This window comes from Meriones unguiculatus, chromosome 3 (genome assembly GCF_030254825.1).
Source record: "Meriones unguiculatus strain TT.TT164.6M chromosome 3, Bangor_MerUng_6.1, whole genome shotgun sequence".
Lineage (NCBI taxonomy): Eukaryota > Metazoa > Chordata > Mammalia > Rodentia > Muridae > Meriones > Meriones unguiculatus.
This window is the reverse complement of record NC_083351.1, coordinates 178,049,867-178,073,912: the sequence shown is the minus strand read 5'-3', so window position 1 is coordinate 178,073,912 and position 24,046 is coordinate 178,049,867. Positions and strand designations below refer to the sequence as shown.

Below are 24,046 nucleotides of genomic sequence, written 5' to 3'. Positions count from 1 at the left end.
TTCCCACCCCCTTACCCGAGGGGTCCAGGCCTCTATTCCAGCATTTCTGTCGTTGCATCATTATTATCCATCTCTCGCCACTAGATAATGAATTCCCAAAGGGCAAAAGTACTGTGTCATTAGCACATGAGAGTTCAGTACCTGCTGTCCACCGATCCCATTTACACTAAAGAAGGCAAGTGCTTCAGAGTGAAGAAGCTTTTGAAACCTTGCAAACAAGGTTTTTTCTTCTCAGATTATGGTTTAAGGCAACTATATTAAATCTACAGGAAACTAACTTAAAGCTATCCAAAGTGTGCTATGCTGGGCCCAGACTTCCTACTCCACAAGTCTGGGGTTATTTTTGTTTCGGCTTGGTTTTTCGAGACAGGGTTTCTCTGTGTGTCCTGGAACTCACTGCAGACCAGGCTGGCCTCGAACTCAAGAGATCAGCCTGCTTCTGACTCCCAGTGCTGGGATTAAAGGCGTGTGTCTTCTTATGTGGCAAGTTTCCAGGAGCTTCGGGCTGTTATTTAGGTAACCTTACAGAGGATGCTTCTCACAGTATTTTACAGGCCCACTCCATAATAGCACCAAACCTGGCCACTTTCTCCAGACATACATACCTGCCATAAAGGTGATTTATACAGTAGGTACATTTATCTACTGATAAAAAAAGAATATGTTACATAATAGACTACATCAAACTTATTCAAAGCTTAACATCAACTACCGTGTGTTTCTTTCTTAAATTTTAGCTGACAACTCAAGTTTGCACTCAGTCTGTTTCTCTCTCTTTCCCACCTTTCCAATGGCCATGCTCCCCTTTCTCAAGTGAGTGGGGAAGCGTTCCAACAGGTAGCCAGCTGAGGAGCCTACCCTGTCAGGCCCTGGGCTTGATCCCCACATGCCTGGAATTCCAGAGACAGCAGAGGCTGAAGCTGGAGACTTAGGACTTGAAGCTCATGCTTAGCCTCTTTCAGCTGGGCCTGCCTGGCTTAGTCCGCCTCTAAACGACAATGGGAAGCCTGACATAACACATGAAACCAGAGCATCTGTATTTTTGTTAAACAGTCAACAGTAAATATACATACATAGAGAGAGCATTTTATTTTAAAAAATCACTTGTGTTAGCTGCATGTGTATCTTGCATTTTCTATAAATTAAAACTCATAACCATTACGGAGTGTGTACTCACCCACCCAGCAGTAAAAGCTAGAGGAAAAGCAGACTGGAGCAAAAGCCCACTTGCTTCCATCTTCCTCATTGCTATCTACTGTTCTGGCCTCACAATTAACCACAGAGAATATATTTACAGCAAACAAGTTTCCTGGCTCACAGTTCTAGAGGCCAGCAAGTTCTGACCTCCAGGGGCTAAGATCAGTTAAGGGCCTCCACAATTCAACACCACATGGTGAAAGTAACAGCAAGCAAGACCAAAAGAGCCAATTTCACAATCTTTTGTGTATGGTGTGTGTACCCAGGCAGGTCAGAGGCTGATGTCCAGCATCTTCCTCCATAGCTGTCTACATTTTACCTTGAGACAAGCTCTTCCTCTGAGCCTGGAGCTTGTTTGCTAAGGCTGGCTGGCCAGTAGCCCCAAGAGCCTTCTGAGTACTGAGACTCCAGTGTGTGCCACCATGCCCAACTTTTAGCGGGTGCTGGGACACGAAACTCTGATTTTCATGCTTCAACAGCAAACACTTACCTGACTGACTCATCTCCCTATCCCCAAATTCATTCTTTTATCAGGAACCCAGTTTCACCCACAAGAATGGATCATTCAAGGTCTAATCATGATTTAAGGACACTGACAGTTTATGACAGACTAATTGACAGTTAAATTCCAACTTGTACTTTGGAGAGGGCAAATCTTCAGATCACAACATAAGACACACACACACAGCACTCAGACTCACATCAAAGCTTAGTTAGCACTCAGCATTTTCTAAGTACGAACTATGTACTAAACATATAAAGACAATGAAAACGCTAAAGCATGATACTTGCCCCCTGAAGTCTTAAGCATAGTAGAGAAAAACAGATCTGGAAACGAAACAGTGTGATGACAAATGCAGATACACTCCCTGACCCCAAATCTCCCAGGCAAGACATGACAGAAGACTACAAGTTGTTCAGTAAATGTGATCTTTAAAGACTTTTTAGTGTTGGGTAGGAAACAAAGCAGAGGGGAGTTCGTGGCTTTGTTCCTCACGACTTAAGTACCAACTGATGTGTAGGGTACAGAACAGGGGCTTTTAAAGGCAAAGGCACAGCCTGGTGTCTGACTCTGCTGCTGCAGAGGTGAAGGTGAACAGGCGGCAAAGCACTTGGACACACCCTGCTATTGGAGGAGAGCCATCAAGCATTCTGAGACCCGGGCAAATCTGTCTTTTACCTACACCAGGTGGGGAGAGTGGGACTTGAGGTGGGACAAACTGCCCTAAAACAGATGACAAAAGGAGCCTGCGCCAGGCAGAGTCAGAGGCGACAGAGAGGAGGAAATTAAAATGCACGTAGGTAATAAACTGGGGTTGACTGGATCTAGGAAGTGAAGGTGAAAAATCTTTGGTTTGGAAAGCTGGGTGCTGTGATGCTGCCAACCTTAACCTGCGCTTGCTAGTCCACTTTCTCCTGTCGCCTCTTCAGATACACGTCTAGCTGTCCTCAGGACAGAGGCCCTGCACATTCATTAGATACCTGCTGTGCGTTTGTCCTTAGATTTGGAGCCATTTCTGTCTTTCCTTCCTCAGCTCACCCACATGCATTCAGTCAACAACCCTGTAACTCTCTTCCATTTCCACTGCCGGTATGTAGTCCTCAACTACCATAAAATCTACTAGCTGACTTTTTTGTTCCAAATTTCTCTTTTCTCAAAGTCAAGATCTAGATGTTATGGGATTTTTTAGCAACCCCGACAGTTCTCTAAACTACCTTCAGAACCCAGCCCAAACATTTAAGCAGAGAAAGACGGTCCTATTATCTACAGTTTCAGTCTATCTATCCACCCTCACATACTGTCATTTTGTCTGCCATAACCACAAACATCTTCCAGATAAAATAGTCTGTCGTAGCTAGGGTTACTATTGCTGTGATGAAAGACCATGATAAAAGCAACCAACTTGGGGAAGAAAGGGTTTATTCTGCCTATACTTCCATATCACTGCTCATTAAAGGAAGTCAGGACAGGAGCTCAAACAGGGCAGGCGCCTGGAGGCAGGAGCTGATGCAGAGGACATGGAGGGTGCTGCTCACTGGCTTGCTCCCCAGGGCTTACTCAGCCTGCTTTCTCATAGAACCCAGGGCCACAGCCCAGGGATGGCTCCACCCACAGTGGGCTGGGCCCTCCCCCGTCAATCACTATAAAGAAAATGCCTTCCAGCTGGATCTTACCTTTTCTTTTCCTTGACTGAGGTTCCCTCCTTTCTCATGACTCTAGTTTGTGTCAAGCTGACATTATACTAGCCAGTCCACAGTCAAATCTATTCATATGATCCTGGTTTTTACCGCCCGGAACTCAGAGGTCCACCTGCCTCTGCTTCCCTGGGAGCCAGGGTGACAGGCGCCCCAGCCTGGCAAGGGAAGGAATTTAATGAGATAATACACTTTTCCTCCCCAGCAGCCCACCCTTCAGTACATCCACTTGCAGCACGATGGCAGTGTACCTGGGCAAGACAGTGCAGAGGTTTCTCCATCTTGTATTCTTGCTGAGGCCATTTCTCATTTAATCCCATGAAAAATTACTCAACTCTATTCTAGGAACCCAAGCTCAAGATGCCCCACCTAACAGCTTTTGTTTAGCTGCCCCCTTGTGCAAACCTCCCTCTCCAGCTGCAGAGCAAGACGCTGGGGAAGTGGTTTTCTCTTCTAAAAGCCCCCTGCTCTAAATGCTCTAAATACTCCAGCTACACTTAGGTCCAAATACCTCCAATTGGCTATAAACTGTGTCTAAGAACTCATCTCTGGCTGGCAGCCTGCTCTAAGAGCACAAGGTGGACTACCTGCTTTTCTGAGTCCTAACTCAAAGCATAACTCTTCCTTTTCTTTCTATCCTTTTCTTTAAGACACTGGCCCACACACTCGTCCTCCACTTGGGAGCCTGCCAGCTTTCTCAGACCCTGATATAAAAGGCCCAAATAAACGAGACTATGAAGCCAGCGAAGAGAACCTCAGTTTTCCTGGTAACACGTGAGCACAGCCTGAGGCTTTCCAAATTTCCAGTTGTGCTCATGAAGAGTTGTAGAATAAAGCCAAGTGTGGTGGCACAGGCTCTTACTGCCAGGCAGAGGCAGATAGACCCCTGAGCCTGGTCTCCAGAGCGAGTTCCACGACATCCAGGGCTACAGAGAGAAGCCCTGTTTAGAAAACAAACAACCACAGCAACAAAACCCCAAAAAAGAAAGTTTTGCAGATTAAGGGGCAGAAAAATGATTCAGGTTAGAATTACATAGTGCTTGCTCTAGCAGACTGCCCAGGTTTGGCTTCCCTCACCTTACTGTTTAGATATAATTTTCCTCCCCAGTGAGAAATCACTCCCACACTTAGATAGCACGTGTCTGGCTGGCTACGGCTATTTTTAATGTCCAAGAAAGACTGGACTTGCATAAATTTTATTAACTCATACCTAACTTAGGAAATGCATTTCACATAAACTTGCATCCTTAAATCAAGTCCCAGCCCCCAGACTGCACTTTGAAGGAGTCTACAAGCCTGATCACTCGGGCAGATGGGAGGTTTGCAAAGCAGAACTACTGCCAGAATTGCTTTAAGTAGTGCTGTTGTTCTCCAATAGTTGGTCGCCAAATTATGCTTTTCCTGGTAAGCGCACTTAATTGGCAGACCAGGACTGGTAGCTGTGATCCCGCGCTGCCCCATCAGAGGCATGCTGGAACTGTTCCATTTCAAGTGAACACTGATTTCCTAACACAATCATTTTTAAAACTTTTTTAAAGACACGGTGTACGTTCAAGGACCCGTAGGCAGCCGGACCTCAGCAACAGCGCCTGCCCATGTGTAAATCTGAGTACGAACTTGTGGCTGAGCCTCGCTGTGGGTTTAATTTTCATGTTCCTTCTCAATGAGACGCGAAGCTCTCTGGGGGGGGACGCCTTTTCTGGTCGAGCACAGGCTGAGGCTCAGGACGCGGAGCAAGGCAGGGAGGGAAGGAAGGGAGGAAGAGAACGAAGGAGGGAGGGAGGGGGACGGAAGAAGGGAAGGTTGGAAAAGGGGAGGAGGAGGAACGGGAGGAGCGGAGGGAGGAGCGGAGGGAAGGACGGGAGGAGGGAAGGACGGGAGGAGGGAGACCAGCGCCGCCCCGCCTCCTACCTGGGCAGGTCGCTGAGCTGCTTCCACACCACCGCCTTCGCGAGCGCCGCTCGCCCGGCCCCTTCCTGGGCGACCCCTTCCTGACAAGCCCCGGGGAGCACCGCGCCGCCGTGGGCCATGTCCGCAGCGGAGCCCGGCGTGCCAGGCCGCGCGGGACGGTACGGGGGCGTGACCGGCCCCCAGAAGGAACGCTCCCGCCCCGCCCCGTTTGCAGCCGGACCCTAAACGCCGCGGACCGGTACCGGGTGCCTGGGAATCAGCGGTCCGCGTCACGTGATTCGGCTGCTGCGCGCAGGCGCGCTCGCTCTGTTTACACCCGCTTGCTGGCGCCCAGCGGGGGAAATGTCCAGGGCTTCCGACCGTTCTTTTTGCTCACTGGTTGGTGCTAGTCAACCGTTTAGTGAACGTTATGGAGGACTGACTTGAAGTCAGTGCGAGTAGCGTTTGTGTGCGTTCTTCCCGGAGTGTCTTTCCCAGTGCTGCCCTATGTCGCGAGCAAGAAGGTAGATAGCCCGAGTTGGTGTTGCACATGCTATGCTTTATTATGCCGAGGGTCATCACGCTAGGCCCAAACGCTCTAAATTCCTAACTACGATCCTAAACACAGCTCCCCAGGGCTGCTCACCTGTGGGCTGTATCTCAGCTAAAGGTCAGGTCTCTGGTTTGAGGGTCAGGATCCAGGGGGAGACTCACTCATCAAAGTGGCACGGCTGTGAGGGTGCAGAGCAGAACATTGCTTGTCTCTGCTCACTGTCTGGTAGAGTCATGGGCACCGGTTCTGGTTATCAGGTGCAGCCTTGAGCGCAGTAGGGATCCCAACTAAGCTATTTTTACATGTCTAAAAGGCTTTTTTTTCCTTTTTCTTTTTTTTTTTTTTACTATGCTTATTACACTTTTATTAGAGAGTAGCTTTGAGGAATGCATTTTTTAGGTTAAGTGTTGTGGGGTTCATTTAAATCCAACATCAAATGCAGCTGACAAAAATGTAATCAAACCGAAACTGATCAATCAGGGCTTCAGACTCAGAGCTGAACTACAACCCGGAAGGGATGGTGTACAGCATATTTAAAGGATGAAATCACAAAGTGTTGGGGGGGTCGGGGGGACTGGAGCATTGCCCAATCATATTTTGACATAAGGCGTTGAGCAAGGGAGCTTCCATCAAACAGGATAGAAGTAGTGGGTTCCTGGGCCTGGGAACTTGAGCTTAGTTGACCCTGCCAGCAAGATGGAGTAGTTGTCCCTGAGATGTCTGGACTCAGACAACTGTCTCCTTACAGCAGAAGCTGTTCAGCTATTGGGAAGTTTCCAGCTCCCTGTGATTAAATGGAGTCTGAATAAGTTTCTTTTTCTTGTTTCCAACAAAGAAAAAACGACAGTTAACCCTCCTACTGTTCATGGGACCCTATTCACATGCCTGCTTAACTTCCCTGCCCCAACTGTTTTCCTATCGCCAATTACCTCCATTTATATTTTCCCAATCCCATGCATTTACATGCAAATTACGTAATTCATTTTTTTCTTTACAGCCGAATAAAATTCCACTATTGCCAGGTCCAAAGGGTACCCTAAGCACTCCACTATGTATTGCCAGGTCCAAACTTGAATCTAGGCTCAGCTCAAGCTGGACTGTAGGAATATTTCTGTCACTTAGCTTAAAAACAGCATTATTTGGTAAGTGGTGAAACAGATTGCTTGTGTGACAAAAAGTCATCCCCTGCCCTGACAGAAGCGACATATGGGCCTCTATTCACATACACCTGTGCCGCCTATCGGCACATCAAAATTGTGTTAGCCTCCAGGCCCTACAGATCCCCATTCACAAGAACCCGGTATAACTTTCAGTGTCTATACTAACCTTTTGGTCCTTCTCACCACACCCCTCAAGCTAGGTCCCAGGCTGTTACAGTTCACGGGCTTCCCTCCCCCCATATACCCAGCCATTCTTTATGTAAAAGAAAGGTTTTCCCTTGTCCCCACAATTCTCACTTCTCTAACAGATAACCCTGGTATGTCCAGTCTCTATTCTCTTTGTGTTGGACTTTTCCAGATGCCTCTGGCGCTCTCTCTCTCTCTCTCTCCCTCCCTCCCTCCCTCTCCCCGCAATAAAAACCTTCCCCTAGTCATGAAGTGGTCATTTCAGTGGTTTCTTTACTGTACCCCTGTAATGCATTTTAATCCTAAGTGTTGGATTTTTGTTGGGCTGTAGTTTGTCCACACCTGTTGTCTCATGCAGAGCTTATGATGGCCTTCCATGTAAGTCACAGAGAGGGGCATGGTCTAGGACTCAATATAAATATGAAAGCTGAGAAAGAGAAGGTGCACCGTTTGGTGTTGACATGTAGCAGTTTGCAGAGACCAGAGACAGTGTAATGGTTTGGAGCAGACAGATGAAGAGAGATGCTTTGCAGCACAGTGGTGTGAAGGAAGCTGCCAGCTATGTCTGTGGTGGACAGACCGGTGTGGGGCCCTAAACGCCAGGAGAAGGAAAGGGGCCCTCTCTCCCCGTTAGCCTTCTCTCTCCTGTAGGGTTGCAAGGCTGGAAGGGAGGTTGAGGCTTAAACACTCCAAATAACGTACAGGTTTAAAAAAGAAAGAAAGAAAGAAAGAAACTAGTGCTCCATGCTGCATTTACATCATATGTAAAACATTTCCGTTCTTCATTCTTCTGTTGATGGACATGGAGACTGAGTCCATTTGCTAGCTGTTGTGAATTGAGCAGCACCAGACTGGGGTTGTACAAGTATCTCTGCAGTAGAGTACAGGATCTTTCCGATGCCCTCTAAAGATGTCTTCTCTGCCAATTAATACAAAATTAAAAGGTAAGAAAGAAATTCTACCAGAAATCCTAGGGAATCACGGTAGAGCCATTATATGATACCTGGCAAATCGGGGTCCCCTCATTGGGGTTCTTAATTCCATTAAAATAATTTAAGAATGAAAACAAACAGGAGCTTGAGGACAATTTATTATTGATGAAAAGGGAAAGCCTAGGGCAAGCTGTAAACCTTTTAAAGTCTGACTTTAGTTGCTAGCTTGTAAAGCCATGCTCCTGCCTCTATTTTCTGGATAGAGGGGACTATAGGCATGTATGTGCCACTGTGCCCAACAAACATTATCTTAACGGGGTAAAGTACTAGAAAAGCCTAACTGAAATAGTCCCTTCAGCATATCTTAAACATAAGTAAGTATCTGTGCTGGTTAGTTTCTGCCAACTTAACACTAACTAGGGCCATTTGGGAAGAGGGGAGAAGACAATCTGAGAAATCTCCCCATCAGACCATCCTGTGGACAGGCTGTGGGCATTTTCCTGATCACTCACTGATGCAGGAGGGCCCAGCCCACTGTGAGTGCTACCTTCCCTGGGCAAGTGGGCCTGGGCTGTACAAGAAAGTGAGCAAGCCAGTAAGCAGCACCTCTTCCTGGTTCCTGTCTCTGTTCCTGCTTGAGCGCTTGCCCTGGCTTTCCTCAGTGATGGACTGTGACCAGAAGACAAGTCAAACAAACTTTCCTCCCCAAGTTGCTTCTTGAGGACAGTATCCGTGCTACTTAGAAAAACAACCACTGAGTTTTTCCTCAAATAATTTTTAATTAGTTCATCATTTCCACGTAAAAGTTCTTCCTCTCTCACCAGGAACTGCGTGGACATCTTAGTGCTGTGGCTGTGCTTTTGCTTCCTGTGGCAATGAGTATACGTAGGCTGACTGGAGGTCGAGGTAGGAATTAAATAACTTGGCATATACTGGGTGACTCAAAGCAAACTTCCTGAAGTTCCTGTAGGAAACTTGAGCTGACTCTTTGCCAGCCATCAGCTCAAAGAGTGTGGAGACATCTAGGTCTGGTACCCCAAAAGCTGCCCGGAGTATAGTTGTCAGTTCCTGTTCTGTTATAAAGCCATCCTCATCAAGATCAAAAAGCCTAAATGACATCTGCAGAATCTTCTCCATGTTGGCAGGGTTGCACAGGACAGTCAGCCCTATCACGTACTCTCGGAAGTCTATGGAGTCGTCGTGGTTCCTGTCAAAAAGAGAGAAAAGCTGTCTCAAGGGCTCAGAAATCGGCAGTTTTAAATGACGGGAAAACTCTTCAATTCCGATTTTGCCTCCTTTTGAGGCAACTGCAATCGCAGCATATCTGTCCAAGTGATTGTGGATATTATCCCAATCTAAATTCAACTTCTGGCTGATTTTTGTAAACTCCACCAAGCCAGCTTCCATGGGTAGTTGAAGGGCACCAGCAGAAATCATCAGTCGGCAGTCTTCGAAAGTGTGATCCGTGATAGGCAGCCTCAGCGCGTTGGCCATGTTGATTCGAACTGTGTTGGCAAAAAGGATGGGGTCTTTCTTTTCTTCTTCACTTGGGATGTAAACAGGCATAAACTCAACTTCCACCCTGGTGAAGGGCTGACTCAGAGTCAGCATGCATGCCTGGAAACCCGTGAACCCCTGCCACGTCCAGGTCACAGTATCCAGGGTGTTGGGGTACCTCAGCAGCACTGGTTGCACAGGGACACCTGGGGAGAAGGCGCCTAGTTTAAACGTGACAAGGCAGGAGCGATTGGTGCACACTCCTTCCGGGAAAATCAGAATCTGGGGCCACTTCATGTTGGATGTCACTCGGTTCAGGATTTCGTTCCGGGTGGTCTTTCTGGAATATGGGTCTTCTCGTTGCACAAGCACAGGCTGAGTTGACAGCAGGCACTTCCCAGCCAAAGGGATATGGACGTTCTGGCTCGCGGAGACCACTGAAGGAAGCCCAGCCACCACAACGGCGATCGCGTCAAAGAAGGAGGAGTGCGGGGCGGTGACGAAGATGCGGGCCTCCTCTCTGGTGGCCCTTTTCCCTTTCACCTTCACCAGGAACCCCAAGAAAAAGAATATCATACGAAACAAGAACACGAGGGCTGGCTTCATCACATGTTTCCTCCAGCTCTTCATGGGCTTGGTGGGTTGGGTAGGGAAGCTAATGGTGAAGAGCGTGACCATGGGCCAGAGAATGATGAAGATGAAGGCGATGCAGGACACGCGCACGGGTACCAGCACCGACCCGAGGAGGAGGAAGCAGGCCCAGCGCCAGGCGCTGAAGTGTGTTTGCTGAATGAAGGGGTTGGCCACTGCCGGAGGGTACAAGGACTTGTTCTCCTCCTGCGTGAACCTGCTGTTCCATGCCTCCAGCTCGGTGGTGTCTGGGGTCTGTCTGAACTGGGTCAGATGAGCCATGGAGCCTGCTCCTGAGCATAGGGTATCCCTTTCCCCACATTCACGTGCTGTTTCGGTTTGCACGTAGGTAGCACCTGGACAGATAATTGTCACTTAATAGGAAACGATGCCACTACCTTTAAAGTTAGAAAAATTCACAGGAGAATTAGAATCTCATCAAGAGAACAATCACAGTGTGTTGCTGTTTTGGACATATATGGGTAATAAATTTTCATAGCAATTTCTGGTACTTACATTATTCATATATACTTACTAAGGAGATAGCAATTTGAATGAATAAATATTGATTACAAGTTTCAAGTTTAAGTGATAACGCCAGTAAAAACTGCTATGGACTGCTCTGACAACTACTTAGTGACATTCAGTCACTGTCCCCATGGACTGGTCACATCTCTTTATGCTAAGAAGCATAAGTCAACCACCTTAAGCATTTGTGGGATGAGCACTTTTCCATACCATAGAGACTTAGGGAGAAATAGATTTGAAGAGAGGAAGAGGTGGGGAAGAGAAATGCACTCTGTGACTTGAAAATAGGAGGAAGAGGACCAGCCAGGGGTCGAAGAGGCACAAAGGGGACGGGAGAGGGCGGTTGGAGGATGATGAGTGAGAAGAGAGTGTGACAAGTGTGTGTGAAATGCCACCATGAAACTCATCACCCAGAAAATTAATAATTTAGAAGGGAAAAATGAAGGTTCATTCATTCGAACAGGCCAGAATTGACCGTGGCATGTGGGCTTTGTATTGTTAATATTGGTCCCCATGAACCAGTCAACACTGGAAACTGAAAAAAGACCAACTGTGAGATCAACCTTGTCAGTAAGCAGGCTCTGGTTACTGTGCTCTACTTCACTGTGCCTCCAGGACCCGTTCCTTCTGGGAAGCCTGGTTAGTATGAACTGGGCTTTCTGAGATCCACTCCACTCACAGCTCTGACAACACTGCTTTCCGGGTCCCTGCTGTGTTCCCTAATTGCTAATTTGAATTCCTGTTCTCAGAACTAAAGGGATTAATTAGGGCCCTGATTTTCCATCTCCTGACAGGTTATACCTGCAGCAGAAAGTGCTATTGGCCTCAAAGCGCAACAAGCAAGGTGGGACCTGAGCGGAAGATCACTTCCAGGTGAGAGCGTTTACACAAGGGAAATTGGCAAAGCTGCATGTTAAAATGCGCCCTCATGTCTTTAGATTGGTGATGCTCCCTACCGTGCACTTTTGTCATGAGGCTCCTGGGTACCTCCATAAACAATCATGCTTTTATTGTGCCTAGAGGTTGCTACGGCACAGTGAGAATTCTGAGCACACTCACATTCTTCTGTCACTATTAGAACTGTCTGCTGTAGGCTTAGGTTTGTCACCAAACCTGCTTTATTTAGGGATCTTAAGCACCTTTACCGCCCTTCCGACCCCCTTACCCCGCCCCTGCAACCTTAGGTAGGAGATTATTAGAAAAAAAGGCTGTAGACCTCTTTTATCTACTTCCTGCTGATTAGGGTCAATGGATCTTTATGGGGATTAGCAAACTCAGTCATCAGAATACCAGCAGTCCAGTCTGAAGGCTGACAGCAAGTAGCAACTGGATTCAGAAGATTGGGACGAAAGACTCAGCTGCATTGTCCTGAGAAGGTCTCTGGACTGTTTCTCTCCTTGAAGTCAAGTGTTAAAGCACAAAGACCAGTGCACCGATGTTGATCCAAAAAGCAATGCCTCACTATCCATGGGCCTCTATATATCTCCTCTCCTCAGAGTCCACCACGGATGATCTCTGCTGGCCAAGGGCACGACCTCACACCTGAGAGCTCACAGGAAAACATCACATGCCCTCTCACAAGCCATCTTCTAGCAAAACATCATGAGCCCAGCTTGCAGCAAAACATCACATGACAAAACTGAGTCTTCAAAGAAGTCAGAAACTTCCACTTAACGAAGGAAATGTCACTACGGTGCTGTGACTTGCCGATGCCACTAATTGTCTCTTTTGCCAAAGAGGGTATCCGTGGCAGTGGGCGGCAGTATCTTGAGCAGGCACCATCCCCTCTTTGGTGGCCTTCTGTCTTACAGTGTTTGTTTCTACTCTCTTGGCGTTCTTCAATTGCATTCTGTATATGCCTGTTATCACACCATCTTTCCTTTATAGTCCACGTGCCAGGTGTGGCATAATATTTGGTTATAACATTGTACCACAGTGGTTAGTCCCTGCCATTCATTCATGGTTTTAGTTACCTGGAGCCCACCAGAGTTTAAAAATCTGAAGTAAAAAAAAAAAAAAAAAAAAAAATCACACAAATAATGCATAAGTGTTTAAAACTATACAGTAGTCTGAGCCCTGTGATAAAATCTCCCATTTTTCAGCTTTATCCTGGGGATTGGTGAAAATCATCTCTGCCTAGGATACCCAGGCTGAACGGCTCTCAACACTCAACTTTCAGATTGGCCATGCTGGTGTGTAAGCACGTGTAAAATAAAATTCACGTATTACTCTATGTTAGCTAATTTCCCCCAGTAACAGCCTCAAAATGCCAAAGAGAAGCCGTAAGTACTACTTTTAATTAAAAAGGTGGATGTTTCCCAGGAGAAATGAAAAAGAATGCCGTGAAAACAAGAAGAGAGAAAAGGAGATTCATTCTCATTTGATTATCACACCTCAGGATGAAAAGGTTCCAGCCACGGTACATGGTGAGAGCCTCCCCTGAGGAAGCATCGTACAGGGATTGGCTCATCCGCAGCTTGGGGTCCGTCGGGGGTCCTGAGAGGGCATTTGTTCACTAGGAAATCGTGTGCACACCTACAGTGCTGCAGGCTTTTATTCTAGACAGTGCACATCGACCATAAAAACATTTAAATCTCGCCCTGTAAAACTTGGACTCTAGTGTTCAAAACAATTCTATAATATTCATTTTTTACTGCACTGAAGAGGTAAAAAGGTATTTTTCTAAGTGGTTGATGTAGCAATACCAGTTTCAAATAAAGTTTAATCATCATAAATAGAACCTAAAATCCATTTTCAGAAGTTTACATTCAGATTCCTTTACACATAACAAATCCATAGGAGTTGATGGAATTTTTAATGGCCAAAAAAGAAATAAGAACATTTTAACAGGGAAATATAAATGTTTGCCATTCCAGATCTGCCTGTTAGTCATGTATGTTTGTAAAAGGCACCATATGTTAATAGGATAAAGAAAATAAGAAGCCAAATCTTAGCCATTTTCTCCAATAACCATTTAGTACAATTGTGTATTTTAAGGCAAATGTTCTTCTGTACAAACATGAAAAAAAAACAGATTTTTTTCAATACCATGTCACTATATTTATTTATAATCAAGCATATGAAGACAGGTATTTTTTCTAATAAAACATAAGTTGACGAACAAGTTTTAAGAGGTTTTTCGAGATTCCATTATAGAATAAGAGCAGTCTCTTCTTGTTTCTTCCCTTAGGAATGCCCATATCAGCCTGTTCACTGTGTCAGGCTGCTCCTGCTGAAGCCAGTGGCTGCCTTCTGACAGAACGCTGAGTCTGAAATAGTTTTTAACGTAAGTCTTTGTGACTTCAGCCATCTCAGCCTCCATAAACGCATCTTCCTCTCCCCACAGGAGCAGCGTCGGTGTGGTCACCATGTGCTGTTTGAGAGGCAGGCAGCTGTAAAACGGAAACACTGGCTTGAGAATGCTTGGGAAAGCTGCTCTGTTCCTGTTCCCTGAGGACTGTGCACTCCACAGAGGGGAGACAGTACTATCTCTTGCTGAAGGATGAGGATTGGTTCGTGGAGGGGTGGAAGAGCTCCATGCTGGGCAGGGTGATTTGGGGGAAACAATCTTTAACAGCGCCCGTGGGAAGTGTAATAAGAAACGGTTGTGAAGTGCCATGTTAGGAGACTGTTCTGACATGCGTGTGTGAGTGAATGTAATCGCAGTGCTTGAGAAGCAGAAGCAGGTCATCACTGCGAGTTCAAGGCTAGCCTGGGCTACAAAGAGAATTCTAGGACCAAAGATTAAGACCCTATCTCAAAACAAATTAGTAAGCCCCTAAAGAAGGACAATTCCAATCTAGTAAGATCCAGGTCAAAGGCAGAGGCGCGCAGCTGCACCGAAGGCTGCACCGAAGGCTGTGAAGGCCAGGGCAGGCGAGCCCCTGCTCCCCCTCAATAAGCAACGTGCAGGGATCCTGAGGGGTGACACCCCAGGTCGTCTTCAACACTCAGGAGCACGCCCAACAACATGCACGCTCACACACAAAACCAATCTTCTTCAGCTTTCATAGAACTGAGTTTTGTCCGAGGCCAATCAGGGCTACTCAGTGAGACTGTCTTCAGAAGAGAGCAACAGTGAAACCCAAACAGCGTCCTGAGTTCTGCCACCCACAGGCTCTCTGCTTCTTGGAGATAACTTAGCTCTCCTGGCAGGGCAGGTGTCCCAAGTGAGCAATTAGAGCAAAAACAAGCAAAAGCCTTCAGAGAGAGCAGAAAGGTAAGAATGTTCTTCTTCTTACGGCCACTTACAACACATTTTCTGGGGGTGGGCGTCCTTGGGCCTGGGACTGTGAGCTGAAACAAACCTTCTCTCCCTAAGAGAATTCTGTCACAGCAACAGAAAAGAAGCCAGATGCTGACGCTGACTCACTGAATTCCTTGTTTGTCTGTATAGGATTTGACTGTGTAGCCCAGGCTGTCCTTGAGCTTCTTGAGCTCTGTCCTCCGCCCTCTCCAGTGCTGGGATTACACTCGCTGTATCACCCTGCCTGCTGGCTACCATTGTCTTGGATATTTCTTTCTTCCCCTTCCCTGCTCTTTTTCGGACTCATTTTGAATAGGTAGTTCTTAGTTTTATCACCCATACTGGCTTAAAAATAGAACAAACATTCTGCCACTATTATTTCCCTCTTGCCATGCTGCTCCTGCGCTCCCAACCCTGCACTTGGCCACGCGCCATCTTGTGCTACATGAAGTCCTGACCGCCAGCCCACACAGCTAGTCCCTGCCGTTCCCTTCTCCAGCCCTCTCTCCCGGCCTTCTTGCAGTTCTTTCTTTAGGCACTTTCTCACTTCTCAGCAATTTCCTTCAAAGCCTGTCTGCGTTTGTCACCATGGATTGACTACTGTGGTTATTTACTTAAGGCCCGCTTCCTCGGCCAGGGTTTGTGAGATCAGGCTCTATGTCCTGTTTTACTCAACACTGTACCCTGAGTGCTGACGGCACAGGACACAGAATGTTCTTAAAACTGTTTCCTGAGTGATTAATGCACGATAAGTACCTACAATAAACATAAATCTACGCAGAAGGAACGAGGTAGTGGGTACAGTTATGGATGAAACGAGCAATGGCTACATGAGGGACCTTTTATGCCATTCGATACTTTTTCTTGTTTACATTTTCTATGAAAGAAACTTCTTAAAAGAATCCAGCCTGGGTGCTGGTGGCACACACCTTTAATCCCAGCACTCAGGAGGCAGAGGCAGGAGATCTCTGAGTTCAAGGCCAGCCTGCTCTACAAAGTGAGTTCCAGGACAGCCAGGAATACACAGAGAAACCCTGTCTCAACACACACACACACACACACACACACACACACACACACAGAGAGAGAGAGAAAGAGAGACAGAAGGAGGGAGGGAGGGAGGGAAAAAGGAAGGGAGATGGAATCAGAGTATCAGGGCTGGGGAGATGGCTCAGTGCTGCTGGACAAGCATGGGAACCTGAGTTCGAATCTCTAGAACCCATGTGAAGCCAAGCAACCAGTATAAACATCTGTGACCCCAGTGCTCCTGTGGAGAGGTGGAAGGCAGAGACAGGACAGTCGCTGGAAGCTCACCGGCCAGTTAGTCAGGGGCAGGTACTAGAAAACAAGAGAACTGGCTTCAAACACGGTGCTAGAAGGCGAACACTGACAGCCACAGAGGCACTGTATAGTGTGAGCACATCACCACCACACACACACACACACACACACACACACACACACACAGAATGTGACGTGTCTGGAGAAAAACGTGTGTGGCATTCTAGATAAGTAATATACTTAATTTAAAATAATAAAGAATTATTGCTTTAGATTGAAATGTTTTGCTTAGCTGGAAAGCAACGATACGGACCTGAAAATGTTTCGATAATGGTTGATCGGACCACTTAGCGCTCCAGGCTGAGAAAAGACATAAACGTAGGCGTCGAGATCTTCTGAGGTCAGCTGCCGACCTCTTCTCCCAATGCCCGTGCTCTGGCTGGTGAACAGGTGCTTCAGAGCCTAAGTGAGGCAAAGGGAACAATTTAAAGTCTTCATGTGTCACATAAGCTAAATCTCTCACCTTAAAGGGAGCTGGGGGTGGGAAAGGCAACTGAGGTAGTACAGGACTTGGCTAGCATGCAGGAAAAGGTGGTTTCATCCCAGGACAGCTTAAACGAGCATGGCAGCACGTGGCTATGGAAGGTGAGGCAGGAGGATCAAAAGCCAACAGCATCTTTCTACATACAGGTTCAGTCAAAGCCAATGGGCTTAAATGAAGCCCTGTCGAAAAACACTGGAGGGAGATAGTATGGGAGTTGATGTGGGGACATGGGAGTTGATGTGGGGACATGGCAGTTGATGTGGGGACATGGGAGTTGATGGGGGGACATGGCAGTTGATGTGAGGTATATTGTAGTTTATATGGGGACATGGTAGTTGATGTGGGGACATGGTAGTTGTTTTGAGGATACGGAAGGTGGTGCTGGGATATCGCAGTTGATGTGTGGATATGGTATTTGATGTGGGAACATGGTTGTTGGTGTGGAGACAAAGTAGTTGATGTGGGGACATGGTGTTGGTCTGTGGACATGGGAGATGATGTGGGTGAAATAGGAGGTGGGACATCTAGTAGGTAGAAAGCATTCTTGGATAGATCCAGGCACAGGAGATTCACCAGTCAGGATGTGAAGAGGACAAACACATGGTACTTGAGCCCTGATAAGCATCCACCTGGTAAAATGTAGATTAGCGTGTTGGGTTATTTTAAGTTATGAGCTAGTCAGAGAAGAATCTAGGTATATGGCCTTGGTATTTGTACATAATTTTTGCAGGTCATGAATCATTATCCCAGGAGCATGCGTTTGGGAGGAAGCCCCCCCAGCAACAGTTGGAGACTATCTGTTTACATGAAGTGACCACTAGGCTATGTTACTGTGTGAAAAAACAGAACAGAGTAAACAGAACACACTATTGCAGAACACAGTCTATCATCAACCCTCCACAGTGTAGACGTGTGAAGAATCACTTCATTGTAATAAACTTACCAAGTGGCACTTGGCTAGACTAAGAGAGCCACCCCAGCAAACACTTGCCCGTTCTCAACCATGTATTTCTGTGAATCTCTATACAGTCAGCATGGACATTCTAAAGCCCTGGAGTCTCAATTACCGCTTAACACTTCCACCATCAACTGAATTTTTATATACTTTCTACCACAAAAATAAAAGAGTAGAACCAAATAGAACTAGAAAAAAAATCATGTTGCATGAGATAACCCAGACCCTGGAAGACAAACGTCTCTCTTATTGGAGGCCCCTAGCTCCAAATCATCAGATGTAAGGGCATATTGTAGAGGTGACCTTCGCAATGCATTAAAGTGTATCTGTCCTTCCTCATTCGCCCAGGACATTCTCTGATTGGGTTTAATAAAAAAGCTTACAACTAGGCACGGTGGCATACACCTGTAATCCAGCACTGGAGGGGGCAGAGGCAGGTGATCTCTGTGAGTTCACAGCCAGCTTGATGTAAAAATGAGAGTTTAGGACAGCCAAGGCTACACAGAGAAACCCTGTCTCAAAAAACAAACAAACAACAAAACAAACTGACAGTTACTAGCTGGGCAGGAAGTGAAAGGCAGGACTTTCTGGTAGGGAAAAAGGGACTCTAGAAGATAGAGGTTTTTTTGTTTGTTTCTTTTTGTTTTTCTCCAGGAGACAGGCCTGGAAGGTGTAGCTGGCCACATGGAGGGACGGGGCTAGGTGGTCAGGTTAACTCAGATGAGCTAGTTGAGAGTCTACACAGCTATAGCCTAAGCTTTAAAATATTAAAAGGTGTCCTCATTTTTATGGCTGGCAGGTCACCAGGCCTTACGACAGCATATCTTATAGTAGCCTTAGAAAGTGAAACAGAATAGGACTGGGGGGGGGGGGGTTGCAGGGCAAGAGAGAGCAGAGTATCAGGGTACACGTGATCTGATAGTGAAGTGGGGAAGGGGGTGTACTTTAGGGAAGGGGGAGGGAGTTGACATAGATTAAGGAGGTAGGTAGGTAAAATAACAAGGATGTTTGAAAAAGATGCGCAAAATCATACTATTAGTTAAAAAATAAAAACCTATAATACATGTAATCCTATGTATAGATACATACATTTGGATTTGGATTGACAAAATGTTCCCTCTAGGAGTCAAAGATCACCTCACAAAAACCCCAGCACCAGACATGAGAAGCTCCCTTATAAGCTGGTGTCCAAGGTTGTCTATTCCTGAATCACAGGCCACTGCTGATGCCCTTGGTGTCCCCAAGAGCTGAAAGGTAAGTCCCTAGTCCAGAAGACGGCATGCGCTTTGGAAACAGGCTCCAGAGACCTCCAAACTAGACCTGGCCTGAATGGCCCTCCCAGAGGACTAGCTTGCCTGGTACCAGAAGGCATCAGGTCAGATTCCCAAGGAGAGAGGCAACCGACTGTCCTCCCCATGATGACCCTTTTGAGCCATGTCAAGGGTCAGTGTGACATGGTGACACTAAGGGTGCAGTAATGCCACTTACACCTTGGTGGCAACCAACTGCTCTTGAAGTAGCCTCACACTGTACGGGAATAGTAAACCCAGATCATCAGGGGCACTGTGCTGGGCTAACAGCTCAGGAGCCCACTGTAACTATAAGAGACAGCTGGGCACAGAAGGTTTCACTGAGAGGACACACGAGGACAGGTATAACACCCCCTTTGAAAAGTCTTGTCAGATTAGAACCTGATATAATTGAGTCACCGGGCAGCATCTGCGGCACGGGGACAGCCCTGCACTCAGGGAGCAGCCAGGAATCCCAGGGCACCCTGTGTGCCTACCCTCAGGGTGACCTAACTGCTTCAACTTCATTTGCTTGCTTGTTTACCAAGAGGGCACCTGGCTGGCCTGGCACTCACTGTGTAGACCAGGCTGGACTCAAGTTTGTGGCACTGAGTGCTGGGATTACAGGTATGTGCCAATATGACCTGCTATGAGGTATTTAAAAGGAAAGCAAAGAAACAAGGAACTTGAATCAATTTTGAAAATCCTAACAGTCTGATGTGTTGGTGTGACTATTATCTTAGCGACCCAGAGGAAGGAGTTCATGAACCCAGAAATTTAAGGACAGCCTGGAAAATTAAATTAAAAAAAAATTAAGTTTAAATTACATTTCAATAGAAATTAGAATTAAAAAATGGGAAATTGCTTGAGTCTCTTAAAAACAAAAGAAAGGAAGACAGCTGAAACCTGTCTTTAATACATATTTCATGATATTGTGGAGCTGCTGTTCATTTTCCCAGGTTTGAGAATGGCATTAGAGCTACTGTTTTTACAGCTCTATTGTCTGGGGAGCATCTCAGCAGTTTGGGTGTGTTTAGCATTTCACTGGGTCCTGCTCTCCACCCATCCCCAGCAAACAATCCTCCCTTGTCAGAGATCTACATGGAATTATCTCCAGTAATACTGTTACTTTAAAAATACCTTCCCCAACAGCTAACACTGTCTGAGGTATCCAGGACACACTGCGGAGCTCCTGCGGCACCTGTGGCCAGCGTGCACTGTGCACACACCTGGGGCACGCTCAGTGCTCCCTTTGTTTGTGGGTTTTGCTTCTCTGAGGACTTCATCTCTGCTGCTGTCAAGCTTCCTCACTTGGAACTCACAGTCCCTACCTCTCACCGGAAGCTCTCTGAAGAGATGCCCACCTATAATGAAGGGCTAGGAGTTAGATTCCTAACAGGAAGGCAGAGAGAGACACCACAGGGAGGTAATAAAAACAGTGAACTTCCAAGACAGCCAGCTCTATCCTCACCTCCTGACCTGCCGTAAAAGCCTGGCAGCTTCAGACAAAGGCCTTGAAGGCGCTTTCTCCTGCCCTCCCAAGGGATGGGTTTGCCATGTTTACACAAGAGTTGTGGGGCAATTAGCTATCCTACCTTTCTTCAAACTGACCAATCCTAATTAGGGGAAGAAGACCTTTCAGAGACTTAAATTGCTCCAGCACTCAAGGTGATGGGCTCTTGGTTTCCCGAGTCTTTTTCTCTGTGTGTGTGTTTCCTCACACCCAAGAAACGCCTTTCTTCAGCTGCTGATTCTGTCTGCTCTTGACTGCTGTGTTTTAAGATTTCTCTGCTGATACCTGTCGCATTAAAGGTTTTTTTTCCCCCTGCCTTTTAATACTTTGACTGGAGAAGAAAATAACTGGATTTAGACATCTAGATAGTAACAAGAGGCAAGTTCTTGTGCAAAGTTGAACAACCAGGCTTTCAAACGCAACAATAGAGATATAAAGATAAGCAAGCCTGAAAGAAAGCCTTTAAATGCCTTGTGTGCTTTGAATGAGAATGGCCTCTGTCTGTTCACAGGTGTGAATGCTTGGTATCCCCAGTTGCTGAAACTATTTGGGAAGGATTAGGAGGTGTGGCCTTAGTGGAGTAGGTATTACTGTGTGGTAGGCTTTAAGGTTCCAAAAGCCCAAACCAGCACCCCTCCACCCTGCAAGATATAGATCAGATCTGAGCTCTCAGCTCCAGCTCTAGCACCATGCCTGCCTGCCTGTCTGCCTGCCTGTCTCCTGTCTGCCTGCCTGTTGCCTGTCTGTCTGCCCGTCTCCTGCCTGCCTGCTGCCTGCCACCATGCTCCCCACTGCAATGATAATGGGCTGGGTCCTTGAAACTGCCCCCAGTTCAATGCTGTCTTTCTTAAGTTGTTTAGTCATGGTGCCTCCTCACAGCAATGGAACAGTAACTAAGACACTAATAAGTTAACATTTTTATTTCATTTTTCATTCTGAAAGATGGATTTTCATTAAAATATTTGTCATAAATAGTAATAATAAAGTATTTGGCTTACCTTGAAGTCATTAATTGAGAACATAAATTCTGGGAACCGTGGTATTTGGAAGAAGTAATAAAAGCTAGATCTGAAGAGCTGGGCAGGGTGCCGCAGAAAATACTCTGAAATCAAAGCGCTCTGTTAGACAGCACCGAGAGCTGTAAGTCAGTTATTAGAAAATAACTTCTTACTTCCCTATTCAGACAATCCCATTAAGGATCCACAAGCCAGGCTTCCAGAGACCCTTCTTTAATTCTGGTTGGTATTTTCAGTTTCTCAAGTAAAAAGAGAGTTTTCTACAAAGTGTTCACTCAGCAGGGAGCAGGAACCCTGGATTACTCTGTTTGTCCTCCAAGGTCATTACCAGACCTAACACTTTTCTTAGGAATTTATGGTGATGTGGTGTCCTGTTAATTTAAAGATTACTTACACACAGATTCAAATTGAAATCCTCATCACTGGCCCTTAAGAGGGACCGAACCATTTTCTATGCATTTATTTATGTATCTAGAAAATCATTCATTCACTGACAGTTTTTGAATCAACTGTAAACCGAGGAGGGGGGGGAAGGGGTGGAGATTAGCAGTGAACAAACAAAGGTTCTCAAGAGATGGTCCTCCGCAAATCTTAAAGATCACTCCAGTGTCAATGGTACAGCTCAGTGTGTAAGGTCCAAAATGGGCCCTTCAAAATGGCGGTGCTGGTGACATAGGCCCCAAACAGAAGCACTTTGGCTGAGTAAACAGTAAACAGGAGCCTCTTTTTAATCTGTTCCCAAAGGGCAAATAGCTTAGGGAAGGGCATCTAGTTCCTGGTCAATTCAAAGAGCCAGAGTCAACTCAAATCCCCCCACCCGATGACTGCCATACACAACCTGCTTCCTTTCCTGACATTTTTCTCCCCTTTGCTCACCGCCAGTTTGATCCCCAATGAGCATTTCTACCTGTGGAGAGGCCCAGCTTGGTGGTCTCACTGCACTGTGAGTAACGTGGTAGAGTGCTTTGTCTAATGTGCACAAGGTTTACTCTCCAGCAACACACGCCGTGTGGAAAACAGAACGGGGAGGGGGTCATCGGTAGAGTGTCCAGAGAAGGCCTCTGCAGGAGTCGCTCAGCAGCTGGGCGCAGTCTTAAATGGTAACACAGCCAGCCATGCAAAACTCAAGCCAGGGCATCCAGGGTCTGCCAAACAGGCCCTGGGACTGAGAGCTGGAGGAAGCAGAGGAAAGCCGGAGTGGCTGCTCAGGAGGAGCGGGCTGACGGGGTAGGTGTGGAACAGTAAGTACTCTCTGGAGGCCCTGAGGGCAAACAGGAGAGCTCTGCGCGCGCGCACTCGGAGCGTGTGCCTGTTCTGTACTCCCTGATGTGGAGTCTGCTCTTTATTCTCCATGTTGTAACTGTGCTCACAAGTCTGAATACCGACTATTGCTGTGCTAGACTTTTTGTGAATTCACCACTGAAGCTTTATTTGCTGTTAAATTAAGAGAAATCAAGTCAACTGAAAACAAATCCAGGCATGTCGCCTGCAAATACTCGGTAGGGTTGTAAGAAACATCTGAGTCTTCCCTAGTAAACACTGTAAAACTTGTGTTTAGAACAAGTAACTCAAATTTTCATCTGCCCCCCCCCACCCTATACAAATGTTTTTCTTGCTCACCCCAAGGAAAATTTTGTTTGCACAAAGTTCTGCTGGACAGTCCAGGAGTTTAAGCATGAGTAGTCATGGTTCGCTCCTTAGAGCGACACATGACACAGCCACCACCTGAGTTAGAGTTAGTGGACTTGCTGTCTTGTTTGCTCTTCCAAGCACACCCTCTTGGCCAAGAGTAAAGTTTGCCTGGTCCAGACAGTTCGGTCAGATTGGACGTGTCTTTCTTCGTGCTCCCAAGCTTCTTTCTAACAGGATTAAGGCTGTGGTTGATAACACATTCTATCTTCATCCAAAGTACCTTCCTTATGAAGCCATGACTTAGTTTCCCACACAGCTCGGCCAGCACATGCCATCTCCCTCTGGTGCCGAGGACCCAGCTGCCATGCCATTAGACTCTGCTGCTTAATTTAACGGGAAAAGTTTAACAAATCTTAGGGCATTTCACTACCAAAACACCCTTCCTACCGTACCTCAGCAGAGATCAGTGGGTGGAGGCGTACCGAAAAATCAGCCCCCTAATGAAAACACGGTGTCTGCAGTCTCCAGGACGCTGCCATCCTGCTTATTTAATTTTGAGGAGAAATGGAAAAGTGTCATTCTGAGCTTTCAAAAATAATTGATTATGCATGTGCTTTTGTGTGTATGTATGCGTGTGCCTGAGCGTGCCTATGGGGTTGGAGCACAGCCATGGAAGCTGCTCTCCCACCGCATGGGCTCCATGCAGGAAACTTAGCACAGTAAGACTGGTAGCGAGTGTCTTACCCTGCTGAGCCACCTCATCGGCTCCAAGTTCTGAACCTTTTGTCTCTCAAATGATTG

At 46.6% G+C, this 24,046-nt stretch overlaps 2 protein-coding genes and 1 long non-coding RNA gene across 4 annotated transcripts in view; all 3 read right to left on the bottom strand.

Moving 5' to 3' along the window:
• Positions 1-5,569, bottom strand: part of LOC110549070 (uncharacterized) — a 52,254-nt gene extending 46,685 nt beyond the window's left edge. The window contains exon 1 of the long non-coding RNA XR_002476439.2: positions 5,305-5,569. This is a non-coding gene — a long non-coding RNA (uncharacterized LOC110549070). The remainder of the gene's footprint in view (positions 1-5,304) is intronic.
• Positions 5,570-8,341: 2,772 nt separating this feature from the next.
• On the bottom strand, positions 8,342-10,633 carry LOC110549066 (lysophosphatidylcholine acyltransferase 2B-like). Its single transcript, XM_021637875.2, has one exon. The coding sequence runs from the start codon at positions 10,521-10,523 to the stop codon at positions 8,955-8,957; it is 1,569 nt and encodes a 522-aa protein (XP_021493550.1). The 5' UTR covers positions 10,524-10,633; the 3' UTR covers positions 8,342-8,954.
• A 2,932-nt stretch (positions 10,634-13,565) lies between these two features.
• Ephx4 (epoxide hydrolase 4) overlaps positions 13,566-24,046 on the bottom strand; it is a 29,888-nt gene continuing 19,407 nt past the window's right edge. For both annotated transcript variants that reach the window (XM_060381090.1, XM_021637894.2), the window contains exons 5-7: positions 21,596-21,699; positions 16,610-16,758; positions 13,566-14,161 (exon numbers count right to left, since the gene is read on the bottom strand). In XM_060381090.1, the coding sequence (XP_060237073.1) occupies positions 13,897-14,161; positions 16,610-16,758; positions 21,596-21,699 (518 nt within the window). In that variant the 3' untranslated portion in view covers positions 13,566-13,896. The remainder of the gene's footprint in view (positions 14,162-16,609; positions 16,759-21,595; positions 21,700-24,046) is intronic.